The 23757-nt window shown below is 45.6% G+C and overlaps 1 protein-coding gene and 1 long non-coding RNA gene across 5 annotated transcripts in view; both read left to right on the top strand.

Annotated features, from left to right (window-relative positions):
• gabrb3 (gamma-aminobutyric acid type A receptor subunit beta3) overlaps positions 1–8075 on the top strand; it is a 43621-nt gene extending 35546 nt beyond the window's left edge. For 2 of the 4 annotated variants that reach the window (XM_086224895.1, XM_086224897.1), the window contains 4 exons: positions 1004–1156; positions 3890–4134; positions 5506–5586; positions 6186–8075. In XM_086224895.1, coding sequence (XP_086081021.1) covers positions 1004–1156; positions 3890–4134; positions 5506–5586; positions 6186–6530 — 824 coding nt within the window. In that variant the 3' untranslated portion in view covers positions 6531–8075. The remainder of the gene's footprint in view (positions 1–1003; positions 1157–3889; positions 4135–5505; positions 5587–6185) is intronic. The other 2 variants (XM_086224896.1, XM_086224898.1) reach the window with 1 other exon arrangement.
• A 7535-nt stretch (positions 8076–15610) lies between these two features.
• Positions 15611–23728, top strand: LOC147250296 (uncharacterized). Its single transcript, XR_015119175.1, has 3 exons — positions 15611–15637; positions 23515–23577; positions 23670–23728. It is a non-coding gene; the product is annotated as an uncharacterized LOC147250296 (long non-coding RNA).
• The last annotated feature ends 29 nt before the right edge of the window (positions 23729–23757 follow it).

The following is a 23757-nucleotide window of genomic DNA, read 5'->3' as shown; positions in this document are numbered from 1 at the left end:
CCCATATAAGAATTATACCGCAGATGCATTATTTGAATGTCATCAAAACTGAGTACGTTTTTTGTTGTTGTTTTCGGCTTGACAACTTTCAATTTGTTTTATTTTAAATATTTAGTCAAGTTTTTAAAGACACATTAAAAGCTTCAAATTTCATGCGTGAATATATCTTAAAAAATCTCAAGCTAAAATCTAATTTCAGGTATTTATCCAAAAACTCGTTGACTTTGAGACAACAAAACTAGAAGTTCATCGACGCTGACTTGTTTCCAGGTGTAAGGGTTTTTCAGTTTTCATCATCGGTTTCATGATCTTAAAGTTTTTCCAGCCATTAGACTTTTGGAAGCAATCGTGTCATCCCTCAGCCTGTCCCATTACATCTCCTCTACACCACATGTGTTGAGAGCAGCGGCAACATGAAATACTCTCTGACAATCCGAAAATTCAAACACACCGAATATTCCTCCTGCTGAATTAACGTCTGCACACGTTTGAGAGGATAATACCGAGAGGGTGCTTGGAGCTCATTACAATCCGGGTTGAGTCTTGATAGATCATCTGCAAGGGCTCGCATTGTGAGAACAGAGATTCCCCCAATATCGCTCAGACACTGAAAAAGGAGAAGTATAAAAAGTTCAAGTAAAATCAACAACATGTTCATGCTCAGTAGGAGTAATAGTAGTAGTAGTAGTAGTAGTTCAGCAGATGTAGATGCCATAAAGTTGATCAAGTAGGGAAATATGCAAATTTTATGTTTCCAAAAACCGTTTATTCAACTTTCTGGGTGTGTGAGAACAGCAGTGTTCCATATCTCTTTGCTTTAGGGAGCACGCAGACAAGCTCAAGGCTGAATCGCATCAGTAGATTTACAATTTTCACCACACTTGCTTGTTTCTATGGTGATGAAACAAGTTCACAAGCCCATCGCCATAGGAACCAGAAGAAGTCCCCCATGTTCCTCTTGAATTGATAGAGGGCTTTTTCCTCTTCACTGCCTTCCATGCAGGTGCCTATCCTCGACTATCTCTGAGTTTCAAGCTGAAGAGAAACATCGGATACTTCATCCTGCAGACGTACATGCCCTCCATCCTCATCACCATCCTATCCTGGGTGTCGTTCTGGATAAATTACGACGCCTCGGCTGCCAGAGTTGCATTAGGTACGATGTGTCGCCTGCACTGGATTGATCTCAGGCCTGTGGTTTCACCCTCAGTCAGAGGTCTTGTGTCTTCCACAGCTTGGCCACGCAGCCTCGTGAACAGAGTTTCACTGGGACTCATTTGGCTGTGAAGAAGTAAACAAATATCAGAGTATTGTACTGATTTGGCATCACGTTCAGTTTTTTTTAGTTGGTCAGCTACATTTATGCTATGAAGGATCCACATGTAGCCCTAAGTTTTCTGGAGTCACAATCTATTCTGTTGAATTCAGCAAAATGTAAAAACTGCTTGATTCGTCCAAAATCATAGAAGTATTAAGTAAGCGACATCTCTAACAGTTTAAAACATCTGTAAATTTAAGGTTACCCAACATCAAAATTGATACAAACTTAAACAATTCATTTGGAACCACAAAATACATTAAAATTCACAAATTGCATTAATATCATATATTGCAATGCATGCATCTTGTTGTTGTGTTGGGCAGTCAGGACAGATTTGATAATAGTGTCAGTTGTTGCTAAAATACTGTACATACAATATACTGTACTGTAGAAAAGTCCAGCTAAGGTGTACTAAACATCACCACACAGTCTAAACTCCTGAACAATTATTTATTTAATAGAACTTTTATAGCGTTTGGGTTACAGCTGCTCTGGTCAGTGTTTTGAGGCAAACTCTCATGTTATAACAAACATTCAACGATTTATCAGCTGCAGATCTGCTTCCTCCAACAAGTTGAGTAAGTATTTTTTTAGCCTTTAAAGGAAAATACGGTATATTTAAAACCTGGGACCAAATAGGGACTAAAATTAGTTTAAAAATCATTCTTTATCCCATAACTGTATTTTATCTTTCAAGTTCTCATAAATGGGTTTTTTGAGTTTGACATTTTCTCCTCCTGCGTCACGTCAGTTGTGTCTCCAGAAGGCAGAAAGAGCCAGCCTTGTGTATTTGATTTGAAGCCAGAAACAACACATCACCCCCAACTATGAACGACAGGGAAACTGGCCGAAAATGTCCGGTTATAAACTCCCAAGCACGTTGATCTGGTACGGTCCAGCAGCATGCTCGGCAATCCACAAACACTGATTTGATCAAACTACAACCCTTCCAGTTTGGCACTACCATGAAAGAAAGGGAAGCCTTGGCGTGACCTCTCCTATAAGTCTGTCAGTAAGCGGCCACCTACAACAACACCAGTAACTTCAATGGAAGCTCCTGTTGGGGGATGTTGTGAGCATCACGGTGTGAATGCAGATGGGTGATGCCAAAACCTTGCCTTGTTAAAATTCCTTCTCCACCCTTGTTTTCTTTCCTAAAATGGAAAAGGTGACATCCCAGCCCAGGATTCAAACGACACCAGTCTCAGGTCCCAACATGGATTCATCCACAATAAACACACGTGTTGCACTAAGAGACTGAACTTTCCTCTGGCCTGTGTAATTGAAACAAATATGAGCACTGGTGCAACATTCACTCTCCTTCTTATCTCTGCTACAATATTGGCCCTAATGGAAATCCCCAACTCCACCCTCACTCAAAGAACTGGCTTTGTTAGAAAAAGTGCACTTTTGCAGCATGAACACCAGCTGCTTTGTGATCTTTGGGATCAATGCAAGTTAAAAAGCCTTCACATTCACGGCGCAGTCCCAATTCAATCGCTGTGATCACTCATTTCCATTAGTTCATGCAGAGCAGGGTTTATATCAGGCTTCATAGATGAGCAGCAATGAATACATGCAGCAGTCTTGTGGTGGCAGGTAAAGGCAGCCAGAGATATCATGAAAGTGTCTTGTAATACCAACTGCGTCCATGTACTTTTCACTTTTCATATCTCAGAGACGTGTACACTTTAAAGTTTGGTATTCTGATATATATACATGAGGGCTTGCTGCTGTGAGTGAGCGTACATTCCTGCTCTTCTCCCTGTTATGGAGGAATCGATGCCATGTAGCCGCAGAGCTCTCGACACCTCCGCACACACTGTACAATGCTACATTATTGGTTTAATTATGTAAGCTTGAACACACTGAAATAAACCCGCCGTCCAGGTTGGTGAGCTACCCTGGAGACACGAAGACGCACCCAGAAACCTTTATCTCTGATGCTGGACACAGAATTATGACATTTATTTGCCGTTGTTGCCTCTTTATTGCTTGTGTGTTGTGGCACATTTATCCAACCAATTTCGAAGGTCTTTACTTCTTCTTGAATTTCCTTTGCTTCTGGGCCATGAATTCTCCCATGGGCATTTCCTCAAAGCCTCCAGTATGAACCACTGGTGGGGCATCACAGTACCTGGTGTCCGCTCTGGGGCTCTGAGTCTGTCTGCGTACTGTGGTTGTTGCCGTTGAATGAGAGCATAACCGTACGGCGGATCTGGTTTTGTAGCCAGTGGTCTATTTTTTTCCTTATCATGCAAAGACACAGTCCTCTGGGCCCTTTGCAGGGAGGGCTGAACAAACAGATCCAGTGGAGCAGTTTAAAATCTGGCTCCGTCCCACTTACATCGCTGGTGTACTTCAGGCCAGATCGAAGTGATGGACAGCTGATATCTGAATTAGCAGGCTGGCAGTGACAGCAGGAAATTAGGAGCGAGCATGTGGGAAGGATGTAAATAGCAGGACAGTATGAATCTAATCATGTAAAAGAAAGTCTTCTGGACTCAGCTTTCACTTCACTTCAGATTTACTGGGGATTGTTGGTCCCTCCCTTTTGTGTCCCTCCAGGCATCACCACTGTCCTGACCATGACAACCATCAACACCCATCTGAGAGAGACGCTCCCTAAGATCCCCTATGTCAAAGCTATAGACATGTACCTGATGGGCTGCTTTGTCTTCGTCTTCCTGGCTCTGCTGGAATACGCTTTTGTCAACTACATCTTCTTCGGACGAGGCCCTCAGATGCAGAAGAAACTGGCTGAGAAGGCACAGAAGGCGAATAATGACCAGAGTAAATTTGACAGGCCAAAGGTAAGAACAGCGTCCAAAGACCTAAAACTCACATCTCAGTGAGAACAGCTGCTGACCCCTCATCTGGTTTGGTCTCGTGTCAGTACAATACTGATTCCACGTAAAATCATCTGAAATGTTTCACAAAACTCTCATCAAAGCTTGATAGGAAAGTACGGCCACCTTTAAAAACTGCGAAAATACACAGTAGAGGCCCAAACACACTGAACTCCTCCATCAAGGCCCATCGTGTGTGACCTGGGCTTAGCTTATGTCAAGGTTGAGGAATCAGGACCCAAATGCCGGGAGCAGTCGTAGGTAGGACTTGATGTAACTTGATAATGTTTATTAGATACAAAAGTTCAGAAAAGGAGAAGTGGCAAACTAAACCAATAAACTAGATACAAGAGACTCTCAACACAGGGAGGCAAACAGGGAGGCTGGAACATGAGGGCAGGGAAGGGGCTGAGAGGAGGAGGGACACAGGGAGCAAGGCTGTGACAGACGAGGACTAACAACAGGACACAGGTGAAGCGCTCAAAAACAAAGACACAAAGCAAACCAGACACAAGAGGGCAGAGATTTCAAAATAAAAGAGGAAAATGGATCGAGGCGAAAATCAAAACACAAACCCTCAGGTATTTTTTTTTGCGTGTCTTTACTATGCAATCAGACAAAACAGGCTCGAGAGCAAAACTCGCCTCACTGCAATCTCATGTTTTATACCCAAATTAACCTCCACACATATTTTGCTTCAAAATCTCCGAAAACTCAGACACAGGGCTGCTTTAAACCTCACACAGCTGGTGTGTGAGGTTTAAAAACACGCTCTGCCCAGCTGACGTTACTTATCGTCGACGGTCCTGCTGTATTTTCAGGGGATTTTTAACACACCACAGAACATGAGAGCACGCTGACGCTCACTGCCCCGTAGAGGATGGTTTAATGCAGTTGCAGTCAGCCAACGAGTGGCAAGGTCTGACTAGTAAGATGAGTAGTCAGGCATAATCGCCGAGGTCAGAGCTGCCATCAGAACCATTATTCCAGTAACATTACGCTGCGACGGAAGATCCAGTGGCGTGTCATTAGCAATGTGCTGAACAGCATGACCTTTTGCATTCTTTGCACTTGTGGCTTCTGACTGCCTGAATATGTTGCCTCCTGAAATTGAAGACTAGTACAGAACTGAAGAACTGCTGTGGCTCAAGTGTTGAGAGGACAAGCTGCCCATCAAGAGGGCAGCTCAGGCTCATTCAGAAACCCTGTATCTTGTGTGTGATCATGACTCCTGAGCTTGACGGTGGTGAACTTCCTCTCTGAGGCTGTGAAGGTCTCTGATGCTGACGCCTGATCGAAGGGCTTTATGTTTGTGTGTCTCCTGTGTGTGCGTAGTCCGCTCTGGAAGGAGGCAATTGCAAGTCCTCGTCTGTTAAACAGTCCAATCAGGTACAAGGGCGTCGCCACTCACGAGGGGTGAGTGTCTGTCACTGCCTGTTGTGTCACATCCATGAGCCCCCCCACCCCCACCTCCATGAAAATTTGTTGCAGCAGAGCAAAGTTTGATTCAGACACGTGACCATTTCTTTGTCCATCACGTGCATCACATACGAGTGTGTTCCTTCTGTGTGTGTGTTTCACCGTCTCATTCTGTGTGTGTGTGTGTGTGTGATGACGTGATCTGACGTCGTGGTTCAGGCTCAAGACACTTTTATTTGTAATTTCATGGAATAAAATCTATTCTTGGCCTGCCGTTCTTGTAAGGGCAGTGTTGTGCTGGTGTGTCCATGTTGTTGATCTATTTTTACCGCCAGGTCACTGTGATTTATATGTTTTTGTGTTGGGAACGATATCAGTCATGACAGAGATATTAGAGCCATCCGGTCCAACCTTGAGCTGATTTGTGAGCGCTGCTATAACTTCGGGAGGGGAAGCCTGCTTTTGAAGGCCGCTCTCTGTTTCCTGGGCTATAATCTGTCAGCCTCCTGGAGACGCCCGTCCTGCGCCTGATGCACGGCACACGTCATCTGTTTCTGAAGCCTCACTAACACCCCCCCCCCCCCCCTTGTGCTTAGGTGGACTCCCAGGGGAACATTTTGCTGACAACTTTGGAGATCCACAATGAGGTAGGGGGGAATGAAATCACAACCACCCTGAGTGAGACTCACAACTCCTCCATGGTCTTCGATAACTCGGGGGTCCAGTACAGGAAGCCCAGCGGGCAGCGGGACTCGGGCCGCCACAGCCTGGACAGGAACACACATCTAAAAAAAACCCGTCTGCGGAGACGATCCTCGCAACTTAAAATCAAAATCCCAGACCTGACCGACGTGAACGCCATCGACAGATGGTCACGGATAATATTCCCCTGCACCTTCTCCCTCTTCAACTTAATCTACTGGCTTTATTACGTCAACTAACGCACTGAGCTTTTGTAAACCCATCTCTCACTCCTGCTTGGGGGTGAGACGAGACATGTCACATGGTATAAAAAAACCCTTATGAACATTTTTTATTTTTTAGTTTCATGGGAGAACACTGCGAGTCACAGAGACACACCTGCATTTCACCAGGACTTTGATGAACCGCAACCGCCTCTCTGCTTGGACTGCAGCAGAGACCTCCTGAAGTTCAGACCAGCTGAGGTTTGGACCAGCTGAGGCTCAGACCAGCTGAGGCTCAGACCTGCTGAGGCTCAGACCTGCTGAGGCTCACTCCTGCTGAGGCTCGGACGTGCTGAGGTTTGGACGTGCTGAGGTTTGGACCAGCTGAGGTTCGGAATCTGCTGAGGCTCAGACCTGCTGAAGCTCAGACCAGCTGAGGTTCAGACCAGCTGAAGCTCAGACCTGCTGAAGCTTGGACCAGCTGAGGCTCAGACCTGCTGAAGCTCAGACCAGCTGAGGCTCAGACCTGCTGAAGCTCATACCAGCTGAAGTTCGGACCTGCTGAAGCTCAGACCAGCTGAGGTTCAGACCTGCTGAGGCTCAGACCAGCTGAGGCTCAGACCTGCTAAAGCTCATACCAGCTGAAGTTCGGACCTGCTGAAGCTCAGACCAGCTGAGGTTCAGACCAGCTGAGGCTCAGACCCTTGATGGTGATGGTGTGTGTCAACAAGATGTTTCACGCTGCTGTATGTTGGATGTTACTGCCGTACCCATATTTCCAGTCAGGCTGTTTCGATAAACTGCTAATGGCCAGACAACAAATGAATGCACCTTCCATCTGCACGTGGACAAACATGTTGGTACTCTGAGAGTATGGCCTGGAAACCTAAAGGAATAGTTCAACATTTTGATGTCAAGATGATATATTTTTGATCAAGTTTTATCTTGTTGCCATAAATCAGTGCAGTTGAAGGAACAGCCTTTCGTGTACGTAATTTCTCTCTCTTCCCAGAAAAAGACATGTTCTCCCTCTGGACTCGTCCGTAGACACGCTGGATGTCAGGTCATCCCAGAGTCTCTCAAGGTTGTGAGGAAACCCACTCGACTTCAGTTTTGTCACAAACACTTGAGATGACTATGGACTGGCAAGTCTCAAAATGTTGAACTGTTCTTTTACTGTAAGTCCCCTTTGGGTTGTTCGGGTCAAACTGCTGTGGCCACCAGGGGACTCCAGACTCTCCAAACATGTCAACATTTGATTTCAAATAACAGTTTGTGTTTGCAAGCAAGACAGATCCATACCAGGGTCACGTCACCTGCACTAACAGGTGACATGCTGGTGTGTGTGTGTGTGTGTGTGTGTGTGTGTGTGTGTGTGTGTGTGTGTGTAAGAAAGTGCACAACAATCACAAGCTGGTTATGTCATGTCATGTCTTGAACAAGCGTACGAGGTCACTGAAGATGCCACAGGTACAGAAATAAGGCTCACCTCTCAACGAAAAACTCAGTAAGACCCCAAAAGGAAAAGTAGAAGTCAAACGTGTTCACTGACCTGACCTGCTTTTCTGCAGTAACACAGTGGCGGTGATGGTCAGGGTTTTTTTTGTGGGGGGGGGGGGGGGGGGGGCAGCTGGTAAGGTCGGGCTGCAGAACAGATGAATAGGTTAGCAGGGTGGGTTCTGGGGTGTATGTAACAATGTCTGGGCGGGTCTCGGAAATCAGACCTGCACCAAACTCTGATCCATACCAGCATTTAACAAACGTCCACTTTCTCATTGACTGCCATTACTTACGTGGGGGGGATTTTATTTTTGGACTCATTCATCTTCTTGGTCAGACTTTGATGAAACGATCCATACCACTCTTGTTCCTCTTTTGAGTAGGAAGCCAGAGCCAAGAGGCGGCTGAGCTCAGCAGAGAGACTGTTAGCAGGGGAAAGAAGCTAACCTGCCCACCAGCACCTCTAAAGCCCAGAATACTCAGAAGTAGAGTTACATGCTCGAACTGTTCATTGCCTTTTAAAGCTCCCAGCAGCTTCACAAAAACAAAAACAAACCCACCAGGCTTATCTTCATGTAACTTGCTGGAGCTTTGTATTTCAGGACAGATCTGCATCAGGAATTGTTGCATGTTTGTAATGAAAATGTGAAGCATTTTCGTAGCTAATATCATTGATGGTGTACAACACAGTGGATGTATCTGGATTCAAGTTTGAATCCATTGATTAGTTTATCATAGGGGAGGGGGCCTGGTGGAGGACTCACTCCAACAAGATTTATTTTACTTTTTTCATTTTCAGATCAAACCAACAACGCGATGTCTTACAGTAGTCTGAAGAGAAACTATTGGCAAAACATATGTTGTTATGGTTTTTAGGGATATTTGCAGGATTAAGACTCTGAGTTGTTCCTTGGAAGAGTGGTTTCCTCTGATACTGCCCACAGTATCAGGACCAAACATTGTCTTGTCCTGGTCCCAGCCCAAGACTAGATGTCCATACTGATCCACATCCACTAGATTTAAAGATCCTAGATCAGATTGAAGTTCCTCCAATTCCACTTACACTTCTCCCTCATTAACATTTCAGAATATATCAATATGCAAAATAGTTTCAGTCTCTCAAGTTGAACTGCTGGACACACAATGTCTCCCTCTCTAGAAGTCCTTTCTCAGTGTTTCTGCGCTGGAGGCTTCAAGTTTCCACGTCACGCTTGGGTCTGTTACAAGGGGAGCAGTTCCCACAGGTGAAGGGGGATGAAACACTGAAAAAAGGATTTATTCTGATCATTTCAAAATATCTGATCTTGAGTAGCTTTAGAGGTTCATGTGGGCTCATTTTATTTTGAAAAGCTAAAGCCAAGCTAGCTGCTCCTCTAGTGCTTGTCTAAATTCTAGGTTAAGCTAGCTCCCTGCTAGTTTTAGCTTCACAGTCTTGAGACTGGCATCCATCTTTTCATCTGAGTCTTGGCTAGGAACATCTATGTCTTACAAAATGAATGTTAATTACTTAACAACTGGAAATGTATGTCACATGACTGGCTTTTATAGTAACCATGTACAGGATGTGTCACCTGTTTGTCATTGTACATTCATGACTGCTGTAACAATGTTTTGTTTGTGAAACACTTATTCAATACAGCATAATTCACACAGCGACTTCCTTCATCTTTCACACAGCATGTTGATGTGTGGCAAGCCAGGAGGGTTTGATCAGCCTTCACACTGACCTTTCCGGAGCCCTGGAGGGGTCATGGGGGTGGAGGTGATGGGGGGGGATTATTTTACTCTGTTTTGTTCTCATCCTTTTCTGTATCCGTCTTAAACACATTTAAATTTTACATTTGTCATGTAAATGTCAAACAGTAACGTGTGTGATCATTTCAGTTTTTTTCCTGAAGGAGGAGATCCTGTGAGTTAGTCTAATGAGTGACGAGAGATTTCAGGGTAACAACCACAGCTCACAATGCACCATCTGCACTGCTTGCTTGAGCGACTTGCGGCGCGTAGGAGTGACACCACCTGTCAGAAATCCACTCAGCTTAGTGACACCCGTGTTCACCCGCTTGACGGAGCCCAACATCCCTGAAACACATCAAACAAGAATGCATCACTACTGTCCCAGCAGCCTGCAAGACTTCCACCATCCAATGTAAAAGCTCCACATTTCCTGCGTGTTCCTTTAACATTTTAATATTCTAATTTGGCTTTCTTGAACTGTCTTTGCAAATACACCTCATCAGCCCAATGCAATCCCAGAACCAAACCAGGAGTTTTTACATCTCATCATCTTATTGTTTGTCCACGCTGTCAGACGTGTAACAATGATTCTTTGTACTAGTTTTGTTAGGTTACATGTTGGGGGACCCAAACACAGACAGACAATGGAAGGTGTCACACAGTATTTGTTAGAACGGGTATAACAAAAAACGCGCACGAAGAGGATAAAAAAACTGGGAGGGACCAAGAAAGAAGACGATAAGGCCGGAAACTCCACGGCTGGCTGGCGAACAGAAGGCGCATCAACGAGTGACGAAACGGGAAACCTCGGGGGAAACAGTCAATAATGAACTGTCCTGACAAAGTCCAAAAAACCAAACAGGCAAAATACCACTATTAGCGAAAAGACGAGCAAGGATCCAAAATCAGGCAGGAAGGTCAACAATCTGACAGCCAGGGGAGGTAAGATGCCATCCTTATAAAGGTTGTTGATGGTGATGTGGAGCAGGTGTGACAGCGGTGATGAGGTGCAGATGTGGAGGCACAGGCTGGCATCCCCTGAGATTGGCGCCATCTAGGGGAAAGCAGATACTACACCAGCAAGGTGTGCAGATCTTAACATTACCCCCCCTCAACGGGCGCCACCTGGCGCTCTACTGGGCTTGCCGGGGTGGTCCCTTTAAATGGTCCGGAGCATCTCCCGGTCCAGGATGCGGCTGCGAGGGACCCACCAACGCTCCTCTGGGCCATACCCCTCCCAGTCCACCAGGTACGGCCAGCCTTGGTACTGCCAGCCTCGGCCCCACCAGTGGACATCCAAAATCCCCCGGACAGTGTGCGCCAGCGCCCCACCAATGATCCGCACTGGAGGAGGGTCGTCGGCTGGTGGGGCCAGGTCCGATTCCCTCACCGGCCTGACTCGATAGACATGGAAAGTGGGATGAACCTTCATCGATGCTGGAAGTATCAGTCGTACGGCAGCTGGGTTGATAATCCTCTCCACCTCAAATGGACCCACGAACCGCGGTGCCAGCTTCCTGCATTCCACCTGGAGAGGGAGATCCCTCGAGGAGAGCCAGACCTGCTGTCCCGGGCTGTAGCGTGGTGCTGGGACCCGGCGTCAGTTCGCCTGCTGCTGGGATTGGAGAGGATCGAAGGAAAGTAGCAGGTACCTGACCAGACAACGACGTAGGTGTGCACGGATCGACGGGACTGTGGCCCCCTCTTCCTGGTAGTCGAAGAGAGGCGACTGGTAGCCCATGGCTGCCAAGAAGGGAGAGACGCTGGAAGCCACAGAGACCAGAGAGTTCTGAGCGTATTCCACCCATGGCAGGTAGGTGCTCCAGGCAGCGGGGTGCTGAGCTGCCATGCACTGTAGCGCGTTCTCTAGAGACTGGTTCATGCGTTCAGTCTGACTGTTGGACTGCGGGTGATCGCCAGAAGAAAGACTTACTGTAGCCCCAAGGGCTGCACAGAAAGACCTCCACGCCTGGGATGTGAACTGCAGCCCCCAGTCCAACACAATGTCTCTGGGGATCCCGTGGAGACGGAATACATGTTGCACCAGAAGGTCTCCGGTCTCCGCTGCCGAAGGGAGCTTCTGGAGGGGCACGAAGTGTGCGGACTTAGAGAAGCGGTCGACCACGGTCAGGATAACTGTGTTCCCGTCGGATGGAGGAAGCCCCGTTACGAAGTCCAAGGCAATGTGGGACCAGGGATGCCGTGGAATGGACAGCGTTTGCAGGAGCCCAGCAGGGGTCTGATGAGAGGACTTCCAGGGTAGGCGGCGATGAATGCTCTGTGTCCTGGGTCATGGAAGGCCACCAGAACCGCTGGTGGAGGAGATGAAGCATGCAGGCCAGCCCTGGGTGGCACGCTAACTGAGAGGATTGGCCCCGCTGTAGAACCTCAGAGCGTGCAGTCTCGGGAACGAACAGGGTATTAGGTGGAGCCCCACCAGGATCGACTGCCATCTGTGGGGCCTCCCGCACCCACTCCTCCACCTGCCAGATGACCACTCCGACAACGCAGGGAGGCGGGAGAATCGGCTCAGGGTCCCGGCAGGCTGGGTCGGCTGAGAACTGACGTGATAGTGTGTCAGGCTTAACGTTCTTGGACCCCGGCCGGTAGGTGATGGTGAACGTGAATCTGCCCAGGAAACGAGCCCACCTCGCCTGCCGGGAGTTCAGAGGTAAGCCAAATTCTTGTGGTCGGTCAAAATGATGAATGGCTCGGTGGCCCCCTCTAGCAAGTGATGCCATTCCTGGAGCGCCATTACCAAGGCCAGGAGCTCTCGGTTACCCATGTCGTAGTTGTGCTCTGCCGTGGTGAGTCGCCGGCTGAGGAAGGCGTAGGGGTGCAGCTTCCCATCCTCAGTGCTCCGCTGTGACAAGACAGCCCCCACCCCTGTGTCAGAGGCGTCCACTTCCACCACGAACTGCCGGACGGGATCTGGGTGACAGAGGACAGGTGCAGTGGTGAACAGTACCTTGAGGCATTTGAAAGCGGCCTCCGCTTCTCCAGTCCAGGTGAAGGGACGGAGCGTGGACGTGAGCCCAGTCAGCAGCGCCGCTCAACTTTCACAAAAAGTCTGTTCTCAAGCAACCGTCTCAGAACCAGCCTGATATGCTGACATGCTGGAAAAACAGAAACGAAGGTTAGTCAATAATGAACCGTCCTGACAAAGTCCAAAAAACTAAACAGGCAAAATACCACTATTAGCGAAATGACGAGCAAGTAAGGATCCAAAACCAGGCAGGAAGGTCAACAATCTGACAGCCAGGGGAGGTAAGGTGCCATCCTTATAAAGGTTGTTGATGGTGATGAGGTGCAGGTGTGGAGGCACAGGCTGGCATCCCCTGAGGTTGGTGCCATCTAGGGGAAAGAGAAGCTACTACACCATCAACGTGTGTAGATCTTAACAAGTTTAGTGTCATTGTTGAGGTGGTGCAGGGATGACATGTTAAATGCCAAGCTGGAAGTTAGCATAACCGCAGCTTCCCTCCCGTGACATTAGCAAGTCTAACCAAAGACGTACTTGAACCTTACAATAACATATTAACAGCCTTGGCGATAGCCATCTCTGTAGCGTGATGCTAGTGAGGCAGCAGTGCTACATAAAAGCAAACCACAAGCTTGCTGCCACTTTAACCATACTAACAAAATAGCATCTTGTCAATGTACTAACATTGGTAAATGACAGCAATCAGAAAGCTAGCTGCTGCTGTTAACAGTTAAGCATGCTAATGTGTTAGCAACATGCAACCCTATGCTAATATCAGTGGTTCGGATTAACCCTGTAAAACCTGAACCATCAAAAAAATTCTTTTAAACTGATGTGTTTATTTGATATACTGACACATTTTAAGGAAAAAGAGTAACACTTTGCAAATATGAGTTTAGTTCTGTATCCTTTCTGATAGATCCAGAGTTTTGGTACAATGTAGCATTTATTCATTGCTGATAGTATGTAACAAACAAAAACACACACATCCTAAATTCCCACAAACAATGATCTCACTAGGTGTTAGAGAGTCAAACAAAGGCCTTCAGTGTGGTCACATTAAGGACACATTTGCATGCACACTACTGACAAAATGTGGCCACATGTGGTCCAGGCCTCCTCTGAATTTGCAGTTAGCGATCAGACCCAGGATGCGTTGAGTGTGTGTACACCTGCTATCAAGGCTGACCACTTGTGGTCGGATCACTCAGGACAGATCTTGTGCACACAGTGTCATTATGGCTCTGGCTCACAGCTGTCACTCCAAACATGAATGAAGTCCACAAGAGGCACTTTACCGTAACGCGTGTCTCCACAATGACTCCCGCTACAGTCCAGCTCAGCTGGTTCCCTGCGCCCTTTGAGCCCCACAGAGGACTGAAACATGCGAACACACACGCCTGCACTGATTTTTAACCATTTAATGACCTCGAAAGAGTTTCTTCAAATTTGAAACAAACATTCACTACCTCCAATGTGAAGCAAACACTTTTTTCACTGCAATATTACTTTCTTTCCACCCAATTCAATCAAAATCACTCCATCGGTCCTTCCTGAGATACCCTGCTAACAAACCAGCAAATGACAGTAAATTAAAATACTCGTGTTACTTGGGAAGTTGATGTTACTTCCAGGGACCTAGAGCCTCATATTTTCAGTTGATGAACCAGAACATCTTTGTCGTTTTCAGGACAGAGTCCAAACTCTTGACGTGTTTGTCTAAGTGGCGCACTGGAAATCGTAATCATGGCGATATTACGGAGGGTACGGCTTGACTCCGCAGCTGATGACTCCTCTCATCAATCCACCGTGTCACAGTTGGCCGTGCTGTGAGTGCACAGCAGAGCCCACGTGTGTGGTGTAGGTTAATGTAGTCGCGATAAGAAAGGCTACGAGATACCGGATTTCATTTGGGTTTATGTGTGTGTGTTTAGTCCTGCTGGCATAAATGAACAATTATGAAATGAGTGGTTCAAATCAAGATCAGATCAGATCTGAGTGCTTCATGGTCGTTCTACAACGGGTGTACAAGACGGCGATCATCTCACATTTCTTTGCACAGATCTGTGTCACTCTGTGACTGAGAAAGCAATGATAGTTTGACAAATTGGTTTGCTAGAGGTTAGCAACTCTGTCCTCCAGGGAGGTGCTGCTTGAGAGGGTATACCTGCAGAAGAAAGACGGTCGACATGCAGAGGTTTTCTAAAGAGCTGGACGAACTCGAACTGAAATGAACCCAACAAAGAGAGGCCAACAAAGTGAAACGTTTCGAGGAGTGGCGTGAGGATAGGGGTGTGGTCCTAGACTTTCCACCCACCTCAAATGAACATTTCATTGATGTGTTGCACTATGCCTACGCCACCGTGAGACACCATAAAGGTGAACTATTTATGCTGGTCTCCATGCTGGCCTCAACCAGACGCTAACGACCGCTTGGTCTGTCCTGGCGCCTCCTCAAACACACACCCGACAAGGTATTGAAGGATGATTTCAAAGCTATTAAGAAAGCACTGTGTAACAGCACACTGGAGGGGCTGGTGAATAACTGTGAAACCTTTCTCCAGAGCTATTTATACCAGAGAAACCAGAGCGGCACCTCCACCTAACAAAGAACGCATGCCTCTGCAAGCATTTACGTACACGTTAGTATCAGGATTCCAGCAACTCAGTCAGCACCCTGACAAAGTCACACCAACCAGACAGGAAACTGAAGGAACGAGCAAACTGGACCCTCTCGTTTTCATTCATTTATTCACTGAGCTGGTGAGTTACAGCTTACTCAGTAGCTGAGGAAGCTTTTGGACTCCCTCGTCATCTGAAGCTAATGCTTAATAGCTATGCCACATTCCACCATTACCCAACAGTCTCTGCTACTGCCGCCTCTGGATGTGCTGATGTGCTGCGGCTGTGGATCCAGACGCTGGTGAGCCATGCTAGATGTTTATTTCTCTGAATGATGTGGTTTGTGCTAATGCTTACAGAAAAACTGGGATGCTTATTACTCACTGTTGGAGGCTTGTGATTTTATATGCGTTCACCAAAGACTGGTCAGGCTTTGCTGCTGGAGTATGAAGGCGTGTCAGCACCAGGGAAGAAGAAGGACATGAGATGAGGAAGATCTTTTTACGTCACGCCCTTAGAGGAAAAAGTGGAAATTCAGAGAATAAAGTGGAATTGAATCAGAAGACAAAATGTCAAGAAGAAATTCAGCTCCTGTCCATGTCTTAACTCTGTATTTTTCTGTAACTTCTGCTACTCAGAATGATCATTACAGCTTCATCATCAATTTCAGCAAAGATACTCTGAGTTAATGTTACTCGTAGTTCCTCACTGACCTTTTAGACTCCATTGAAGAGGTGATTGAACCTGCTGAAGAATTGCAATGAATAATTAACACAAGCAGCTTTTCATTGGACTATCAGTTTTCTCATTCAGACAGATGGGAAACAACAAAACAGGCTCATAAACGCACAATGAGCTGGTAACGTATTTACTGCCACAGCTTCACACATTCAAGGTGTAAATGGAGATCAGCAGTTGACTTGAGAGACCACGACAGCAGAAACAGGACTGAAGGAGCCATAAGACAGGAATGAGGGTGTGTGTGTCTGTGTGTGTGTGTGTGTGTGTGTTTTATTCTCTGCGTGACAACTGGAACCGTGCCCTTAATCATTCATTAGTCCTGGACATTCCTGGTTTACGCTCTCTGTGCTGTATCCCAGTAAACGTCAGTGGTTCTAATCCTGTCTCCCTGGTCCTGCTGCTCACCTCGCTGGTGTTACTGCTGGGACGGGGGACGGGGGGGGGGGGGGGGGCTTGGACAAGGGGGTCTGATTCAGGACAGGACAGATGGGTTGGAAATGGATGATGAAGCTGCAATAACTCAACCCTCAAATTACAGCTGATGTGTAGTTGTGCACTTGAACTAAACAAAGAGCAGGTGTTTCTCTGCGGTGTGTGCGTGATGATGCTGGTAAGTGGGGAGCGTTTCCTCGATGTGACACGTTCCCCGGGGGAGAAAGCGGGGAGGGTTCAGTTCCTGGCAGGCTGGTTTGCTGTGAAGAGCTCCCACCTCCAAAATCTGTTTCTGGTCATCCCACTGCCAGATTGAAGACCTGAAAAATGTCTTTGACTTTAGCATGAAATCCTCCGGTCCTCTGTAGTTTGATGAAACGGCTGTGTTCTGCAGACAGATGATATTAATCAAACCACTGGAACCGATCTAGGATGGAATGATTCATAATGCATGAATGAAACACGTAGACGTCATCTGTCTTTCATTCACAAAGACTTGTGTTCTGGACTCTTCATTTCCCAAAGATGGCGATGGAAAACAGACGGGCTCTTGAACTAATCCTGTGGCTCAAATGAACCATGAATGAATGCAACTCACGTTTGCCAGTTCCACAGAGACAATATGCCTGCTAGTTAGCTTAGCACAATGAATGGAAATGGATGGGAAGTGTTGGCTTATCAAGTACACTTTTTTTTCTCTCCTGCACAGTCGCTAGTGTGATGGTACTTCCAGCACTTCCAGGTTTGTCTGAAGACTAGATTTGTGCGAGAGGTCGGAGCTCGGCGAGGAGGAACTTCAGCCGTGACCCCACCGATGCTGATGGTTCCAATATCTAGTTAGAAGCCTTTATGTAAAGTAGTTCTAAATGTTTAATAGCAAAATAGCAGCAAGTTAATTCCTGTGACTAGATGTTTTTAACACACTTGTGTGTAAGTTTTAACTGCACACTTTTCCCTTTTTGAACTCCAGTCACGACTGCTGTAGCTGACTTGAGCCTGAAAATGGTGTTTGTGTGTGTGCGTGTGTGTGCGTGTGTGTGTGTGCAAGTAAAAAATAAGTGCACAGATGAATTAAATCCTCCTGTTCTTTGCAAAAACAAACGCTTAAATACATCCCGTGTAAAATTCAGCTGTTTTCTCTGTTCCTGTTTCGTTTCTGGGTGTAGCAGTTTCAGGATGTAGTCATTGAGCTTTCCAGCTTATTTTCATGTTGAATAATAATTGGTGTCTGAAATGTTTTTACCACAGTTTTACACACATTCTCCTTTCAGTTTACTCCTTTTCAAACCTTTAGCTACCGGACGCAAGATACCTCCTGAAAGTCTTCCCACATCCCTACTCAGAATGGTTTATGATAAGAGAGCGAAGCAGAGAGGCTCTTATTTTGAAAATCTATTAAAACTACAGTCATTAAAAGCAATGCTTGCAGTGTTGTTTCAAGCACAAGTAGAGACAAATGGCAAGAGATAACCACAAAGTGGCGACCAAAAAAACGGATCATAACCAGTTCTGGAGGAAACAAGGCGTCCTGTGTAAAAACAGGAAGCCTGTGAAAGAGTGTGAGGGGTGGTAGGATGCGTCACTCTTTGCTTCTATTAAATTAGGTGTTACTGATGATGTGTGCAGTGATTGGCAATGAATCAGGGATCAGATGGCCTGTAGAAATGAGAATTTTCCTCAGGGAATCTTAAAAGTCCAATATAAATATGAATAAAAATGAAATACTGTTAAGATGGCACTATATGATACAAAGTTAGGGTGAAAATGAATTTTTGCTGCATTTTGTCTTCATATCGCATCTTCATATTTTCTCCTAATGAACTTTAAAGTGTGGGTGTTTGTGTGCGTGTGTGTGGGCGCGCAAAAAAAGAAACAAATCATAAACGTGATTGAGCTTCTGTACGTGCATGATAATTATACAGGCAATAATGCATCTCTGTATATAACGAGCATGGAGGGTGTGAATATATGTGTGTTTACACAGGATAATGAATCTAAATGAGTGTTATTAAAACTGGAGGCAGAAGCAACAACGGCTGAGTGAACGATCCCTGAAGAGCAGGTGGACCAATAACCAGGAGCCAAGGTCACCTACACAATCCACCGGGTTCATCAACGGAGTGTGTGTACGCTTGATGAAGATCTATAATGCTGACATCACTGCCAGCGGCACAGTAAAAACAACTTTACTTGTTTGCCACGTTAAAGTGTTTTCACGACTCTAAGAATGAGTGAAACTCCTCAGCCGAGTAAATATGTGCGGTCACCAACGAGCCGATTCATTGAGCCGACTCCTTTAATTGAACGATTGGCGTCGGACACCACCTGTAAATCCATGAAAGACAGGAAGACAGGAGTATCCTTTCACCAGGGACAGGAGCAATCGGGAACATCCTCGATTGTGATATGAACAATAGCAGACGTGTAACAAGGTTTGTCGACACAACTGATGTACTAGTACTACATGTAGCTAGTTCTAGTAATATGTAGCAGTGCTGTTTCACATTTAGAACATGCAGTGGATCATGAGGCAAACTAGTTGAGCTCATGAAGTCTTTCGGTTTGTGCTGCCATATCAGTGGATGAACCTGCAGACGAGCCACCTTTGTGAGCTCTGAGAGGGATTAAAACAGTGGTGCTTCCTTTCATCAAGTGTTTTAATTCTTAGATCTTATGCTTTTATGTGTAAAACCTGCAGAAATAGATGTTGGATGCTGATTTTTGACAGATTTTGAATCTTACCACTGTGATACAATTTAGAATTGAATTCAAACTTAAAAGTTAGGCGTATGTGTTTTTAGAGATTATAATTAAGAACAGTACTTTGGCACAACTTAATTTTTGATTAGCGATCAACATAAAAATGTGATTTTTTTTTTCACCATGGTCAGCGGTGACCATGTCCAAGTATCCTTGAGCAAGATACTGAGCCCCTAATTGCTCCTGATGTCCCTGCGATGGACTGGCGACCTGTCCAGCGTGTACCCTGCCTGTCACCCAATGTCAGCTGGGATAGACTTCAGCCCTGTGACCCTTACTGGACAAGCAGTATAGAAAAAAGGATGGACAGATGGATCAAAACTGAAAAAACAAAATGTAGTTTGATGTTTAATGGTATTTTCAGCCTCACTATTTACACAGACCGATGGAAACTGTTACATTACTAGAGTGTGATAGCACAAACCCCAAAAAGATGACAACAGAATTGATTATTCACACACTACCAAGCACATCCACACAGCGAGTCGGTCATGCTGGTTCCAGCTGAACACCCGAAATCATCACTTTTATCAGCACACCTCAGCGCTGCTCTCCAGCCGAGCTGCCAAGGGTCCAGATGCACCCACATACATCGTCCATCCGTCACGGACGCACAGACTGCTGAATCTGCTCAAACTAAACTAATGAATGTAGCATATTATCTTACAAATGCATGCAGTATCAAACTTCTAGTTATGTGACTGTTAGCATCCTTGTAGGGAGAAAACAGAATTCTCAGCATGTTTAACTGAAACACAGCACACAGATTAGCTCTCATTTACAGACAGTGTGTGTGTTTGGTTTGGATCTTGGTTAAATAGGAATATAATAATAATAATAATAATTTTAACCATGGATGAAAGGATGTAGCAGCAGCACGGTGGTGCAGTTGTCAGGACTGTCGCCTCACATCAAGAAGGTTCCAGGTTGGAGCCCCGGCTCCATCACGGGGTCTTTCTGTGTGAGTCTCCATGTTCTCCCTGTTCCTGCTGGGTTCTCTCTGGTTCTCCAGCTTCCTCCACAGTCCAAAGACATCAAGAGGGACCAGGTTAATCCAGACTCTAAATTGACCGTAGGTGTGACTGTGAGTGTGAATGGTTGTCTGTCTCTATGTGTTGGCCCTGCCATGGACTGGTGACCTGTCCAGGGTGAACCCCGCCTCTCGCCCGAAGGCTGCTGGGATAGGCTCCACCCCCCGCCACCCTTAACAGGATAAGTGGAAGAAAATGGCTGTAGCATCTGGTTCTGCAAACAAGCCCTGAAGCCCTTGTAACCTGCACTCTGTCAGGTGGCCAGCAGGAGGCAACTTCCCAAAGAAGTCAGGTCCTTGCTGGATTTTTAGCAGGTTGCACTTTAGCACTGATATGTCATTACCACAGTCCGCAAGTCCATCAGTTCAACCCCTCACCAGATGGTTCCATAGGCCTGTTTTCATAAACATTTCAATTTGCGCATAAATACCTGGTGTATTGACATGGGTAAATGCCAGTAAGTGCAATGGAAACAAATTTAGCGTGAAGAGGATGAGATTTAGAAATCATGTGACTTGCATGTCACTGCGACAGTGGTCCTCCGCATCGGAGAAGCAGGCACAAACATACGTGGGCACCTAGCAGAACTTATCCAAGCTCACACAGCCAAAGCACAAGTTGATTTTTGAGATACTTTTCCCATGTCCATTTTACTCTTTGCATGCGTCTTTGATTTCCCACATCTTCTGTCTTGCACGTTTGTTTAGATGTGCCTTTTAATTACATCATCACATTGCTCACATCTTCCTCTGCCATGGTAAACAACAGCAGACTAGATATTTTGTGCCACCTACTGCTGATCTTGGAGAACTTACTTCCAGTATTCTCAAAACAGTAGAGGATGGAAACATGCATTAATGTATATTTTCTTCAACAGGATTTCTACAGATTTGGTAAAACATTGCGATACATTGTAATGGAACCCCAGCAGGTCCCGGGTGTGGAGGTTTTTGGCCGTCTCGTCGTCTGTCTGCCTGTCCTGTTCTCGTTAATACACCTCAGGAACATTTTGTGTAAATTTCTTGACATTTTGCATAAACGTCCCCTGAGATTTAAGAATGAACTGAAAATATTTTGAAGGTCAAAGGTCAGGTTACCTTACACGAACACGGATATCTCAGAAAGTACCCCAGGAATCGGGGTTAAAGTGAAAAGACTTTAGTCGTCAAAGGCCAAAGGTCAAGGTCAAAGTTACAGGGATAAATCATGGAGGCATACAACTGCAATGCAGTAGTTCTATGTTGTCGTTTATGTGTTTTTTTTTTCAACCTCTTTAATGAATTAACAGGAGTTTTATTGGACTTTTACACACTAAATGCTGCTTAATGTAGCATGTTATGATGGAAACTTCATGATGCAAATGCTTTCAGGCTGTTAGCACATTCAAGATTTTGTAATCATGTTGTGGAAACATAATGAAGTAAAGGCTTGTAATTCGTTAGTGATGCTCCCAGAATTTCAGGTTATTATACGTACAGTTCATAAATCACCAGGAGATTGTAACTGGAGATATATTTCCATTTATAGCTTTCCCAGGGTGGTGGATAAGGGAAAGGGTTAATAAAAATGTGTAGTGGCGAGAGACATGAGTCACTGTTAGGTCAAAAACATACAAGTGAAACCAAATAATTCATTCAAGCTATCAATACTTCTATGTTAGGCTCATGTTCTTTTTTCGCTCAATACTTGAAATAGGGATAACGTGCTGTCTCTGTCCAACAATTATCTTCCTAAACTGTAGCGAAGGGTAAGTAACGACGTCTGTTTCCTGCCTTTAAATCAGCACTCTGAAAAACCTGGAGCCAAATGCTGTGTTCAGTGGGCCTCCCTTCTCGTTGACGTACCACATGGTGAAGTCATTCCACAAACACTGTTTTGTCACGTGAACGACGAGACAGGGCATCTTGTTTTCTTGAAGACCTGACAGTAAATTACAATGTCTGACGCACAGTCAAAAGACTCTCAGACTCCAACTTACATCCTGCCACAGGTACAACTGCACGGTGACATCACAGCAAAGAACTTAAAGGCACAGAACATTTTTACATTTACATCTTACTAAGCTGGGCTGCACGGTGGTGCAGTGGTCAGCACTGTCTCCTCACAGCAAGAAGGTTCGGGGTTTGAGCCCCGGCTGCAGCACGGGGTCTTTCTGTGTGAGTCTCCATGTTCTCCCTGTTCCTGCTGGGTTCTCTCTGGTACTCCAGCTTCCTCCACAGTCCAAAGACATCAAGAGGGACCAGGTTAATCCAGACTCTAAATTGACCGTAGGTGTGGCTGGGAGAGCCAATGGTTGTCTGTCTCTATGTGTTGGCCCTGCCCTGGACTGGTGACCTGTCCAGGGTGAATCCCGCCTCTCACCCAAAGGCTACTGGGATAGACTGCAACCTCCCACTCCCCCCCATAACCCTTAACAGCATAAGTGGTAGAAAATGGATGGATGGATGGATGGATATTACTGAATTAAATACATTTAAAACTAAGACATTTTAAATCTTTTATGAATTATGAGGAAACCAGCATCACCATTTTTTTTTTTACTGTTTTTAACTAAATTATTACTCTTAAATTATGTACTTATTGTCCCTTACATTACCTGGCCCCCAACTGGTTAGGCAGAAGGACTAAGCAATTACCAACTTAAACAATAAGACTCAAAATACTAGACTTAAAATGTCCATGAACTGTCCAACTGAAACTGCTGTTCTTTGAGTCGACCTTATCTCAAACCTTCTCTCCTGACACTGCTTCTTCCAACAAGCATAGTTTAACAGGCCTTTCCAAGATGCTGGTCTTAGTTTTTATCCTCACTCTTTGCACCATTCCGCTTGAGTCTGGCAGCGCCTCAACTACTCTTCCTATAAGCCAGGAATTGCGGGAGGAAGAACTGTCCACCAGTAAGACAACATTTCCAGCTTCAAAGTTCCTCCTTGGCCTTGAAAAAACAGAAGTTACTCATGTGTCCATCTAGTCGAAAACAAGTCCACAAGATATTGGACTTGCTTCCATTGATTTCTTGTTTGTCTTCTTTGCTGAAGATGCCTGGAGTCATGCTGGGTTGAGACTTCAGCAGCAATTAATGATTGGGCGTTAGAGGCTTGATGTCGTTTATGTCATCAGAGACACTTGTGAGCGGCCTGCCATTAATGATGCTCTCAACCTCACACATTATTGTCTGAGGACAATCATCATTCACACCTTGTTCTTTCAACAGGAACTGAGGATTCTTCGAACTATGCCTTTCCCAAATCCCAACCTGATGGGAAGCAGCCGGACTGTTAAATATCAATTTTATCCTTTTTGGTTGCAAATCTCTTTCTATCTTGTCATTATCCAGGCAGTTTATTGCTTCTCTCATCTCCCCTTCAGCACCCACAAAATTTGTGCCGTTGTCAGAGCACAAGACAGCGACTTGACCTCTTCTGCACACAAAATGCTGAATTGCATTGATGCAGGA

Source organism: Aulostomus chinensis, chromosome 14 (genome assembly GCF_037954235.1).
Source record: "Aulostomus chinensis isolate RoL2024-O1b breed Wild chromosome 14, RoL_Achi_v1.0, whole genome shotgun sequence".
In the NCBI taxonomy this organism is placed as follows: Eukaryota; Metazoa; Chordata; class Actinopteri; order Syngnathiformes; family Aulostomidae; genus Aulostomus; species Aulostomus chinensis.
Note: the sequence above shows the minus strand (reverse complement) of the source record. Positions and strands in the feature narration are given on the sequence as shown.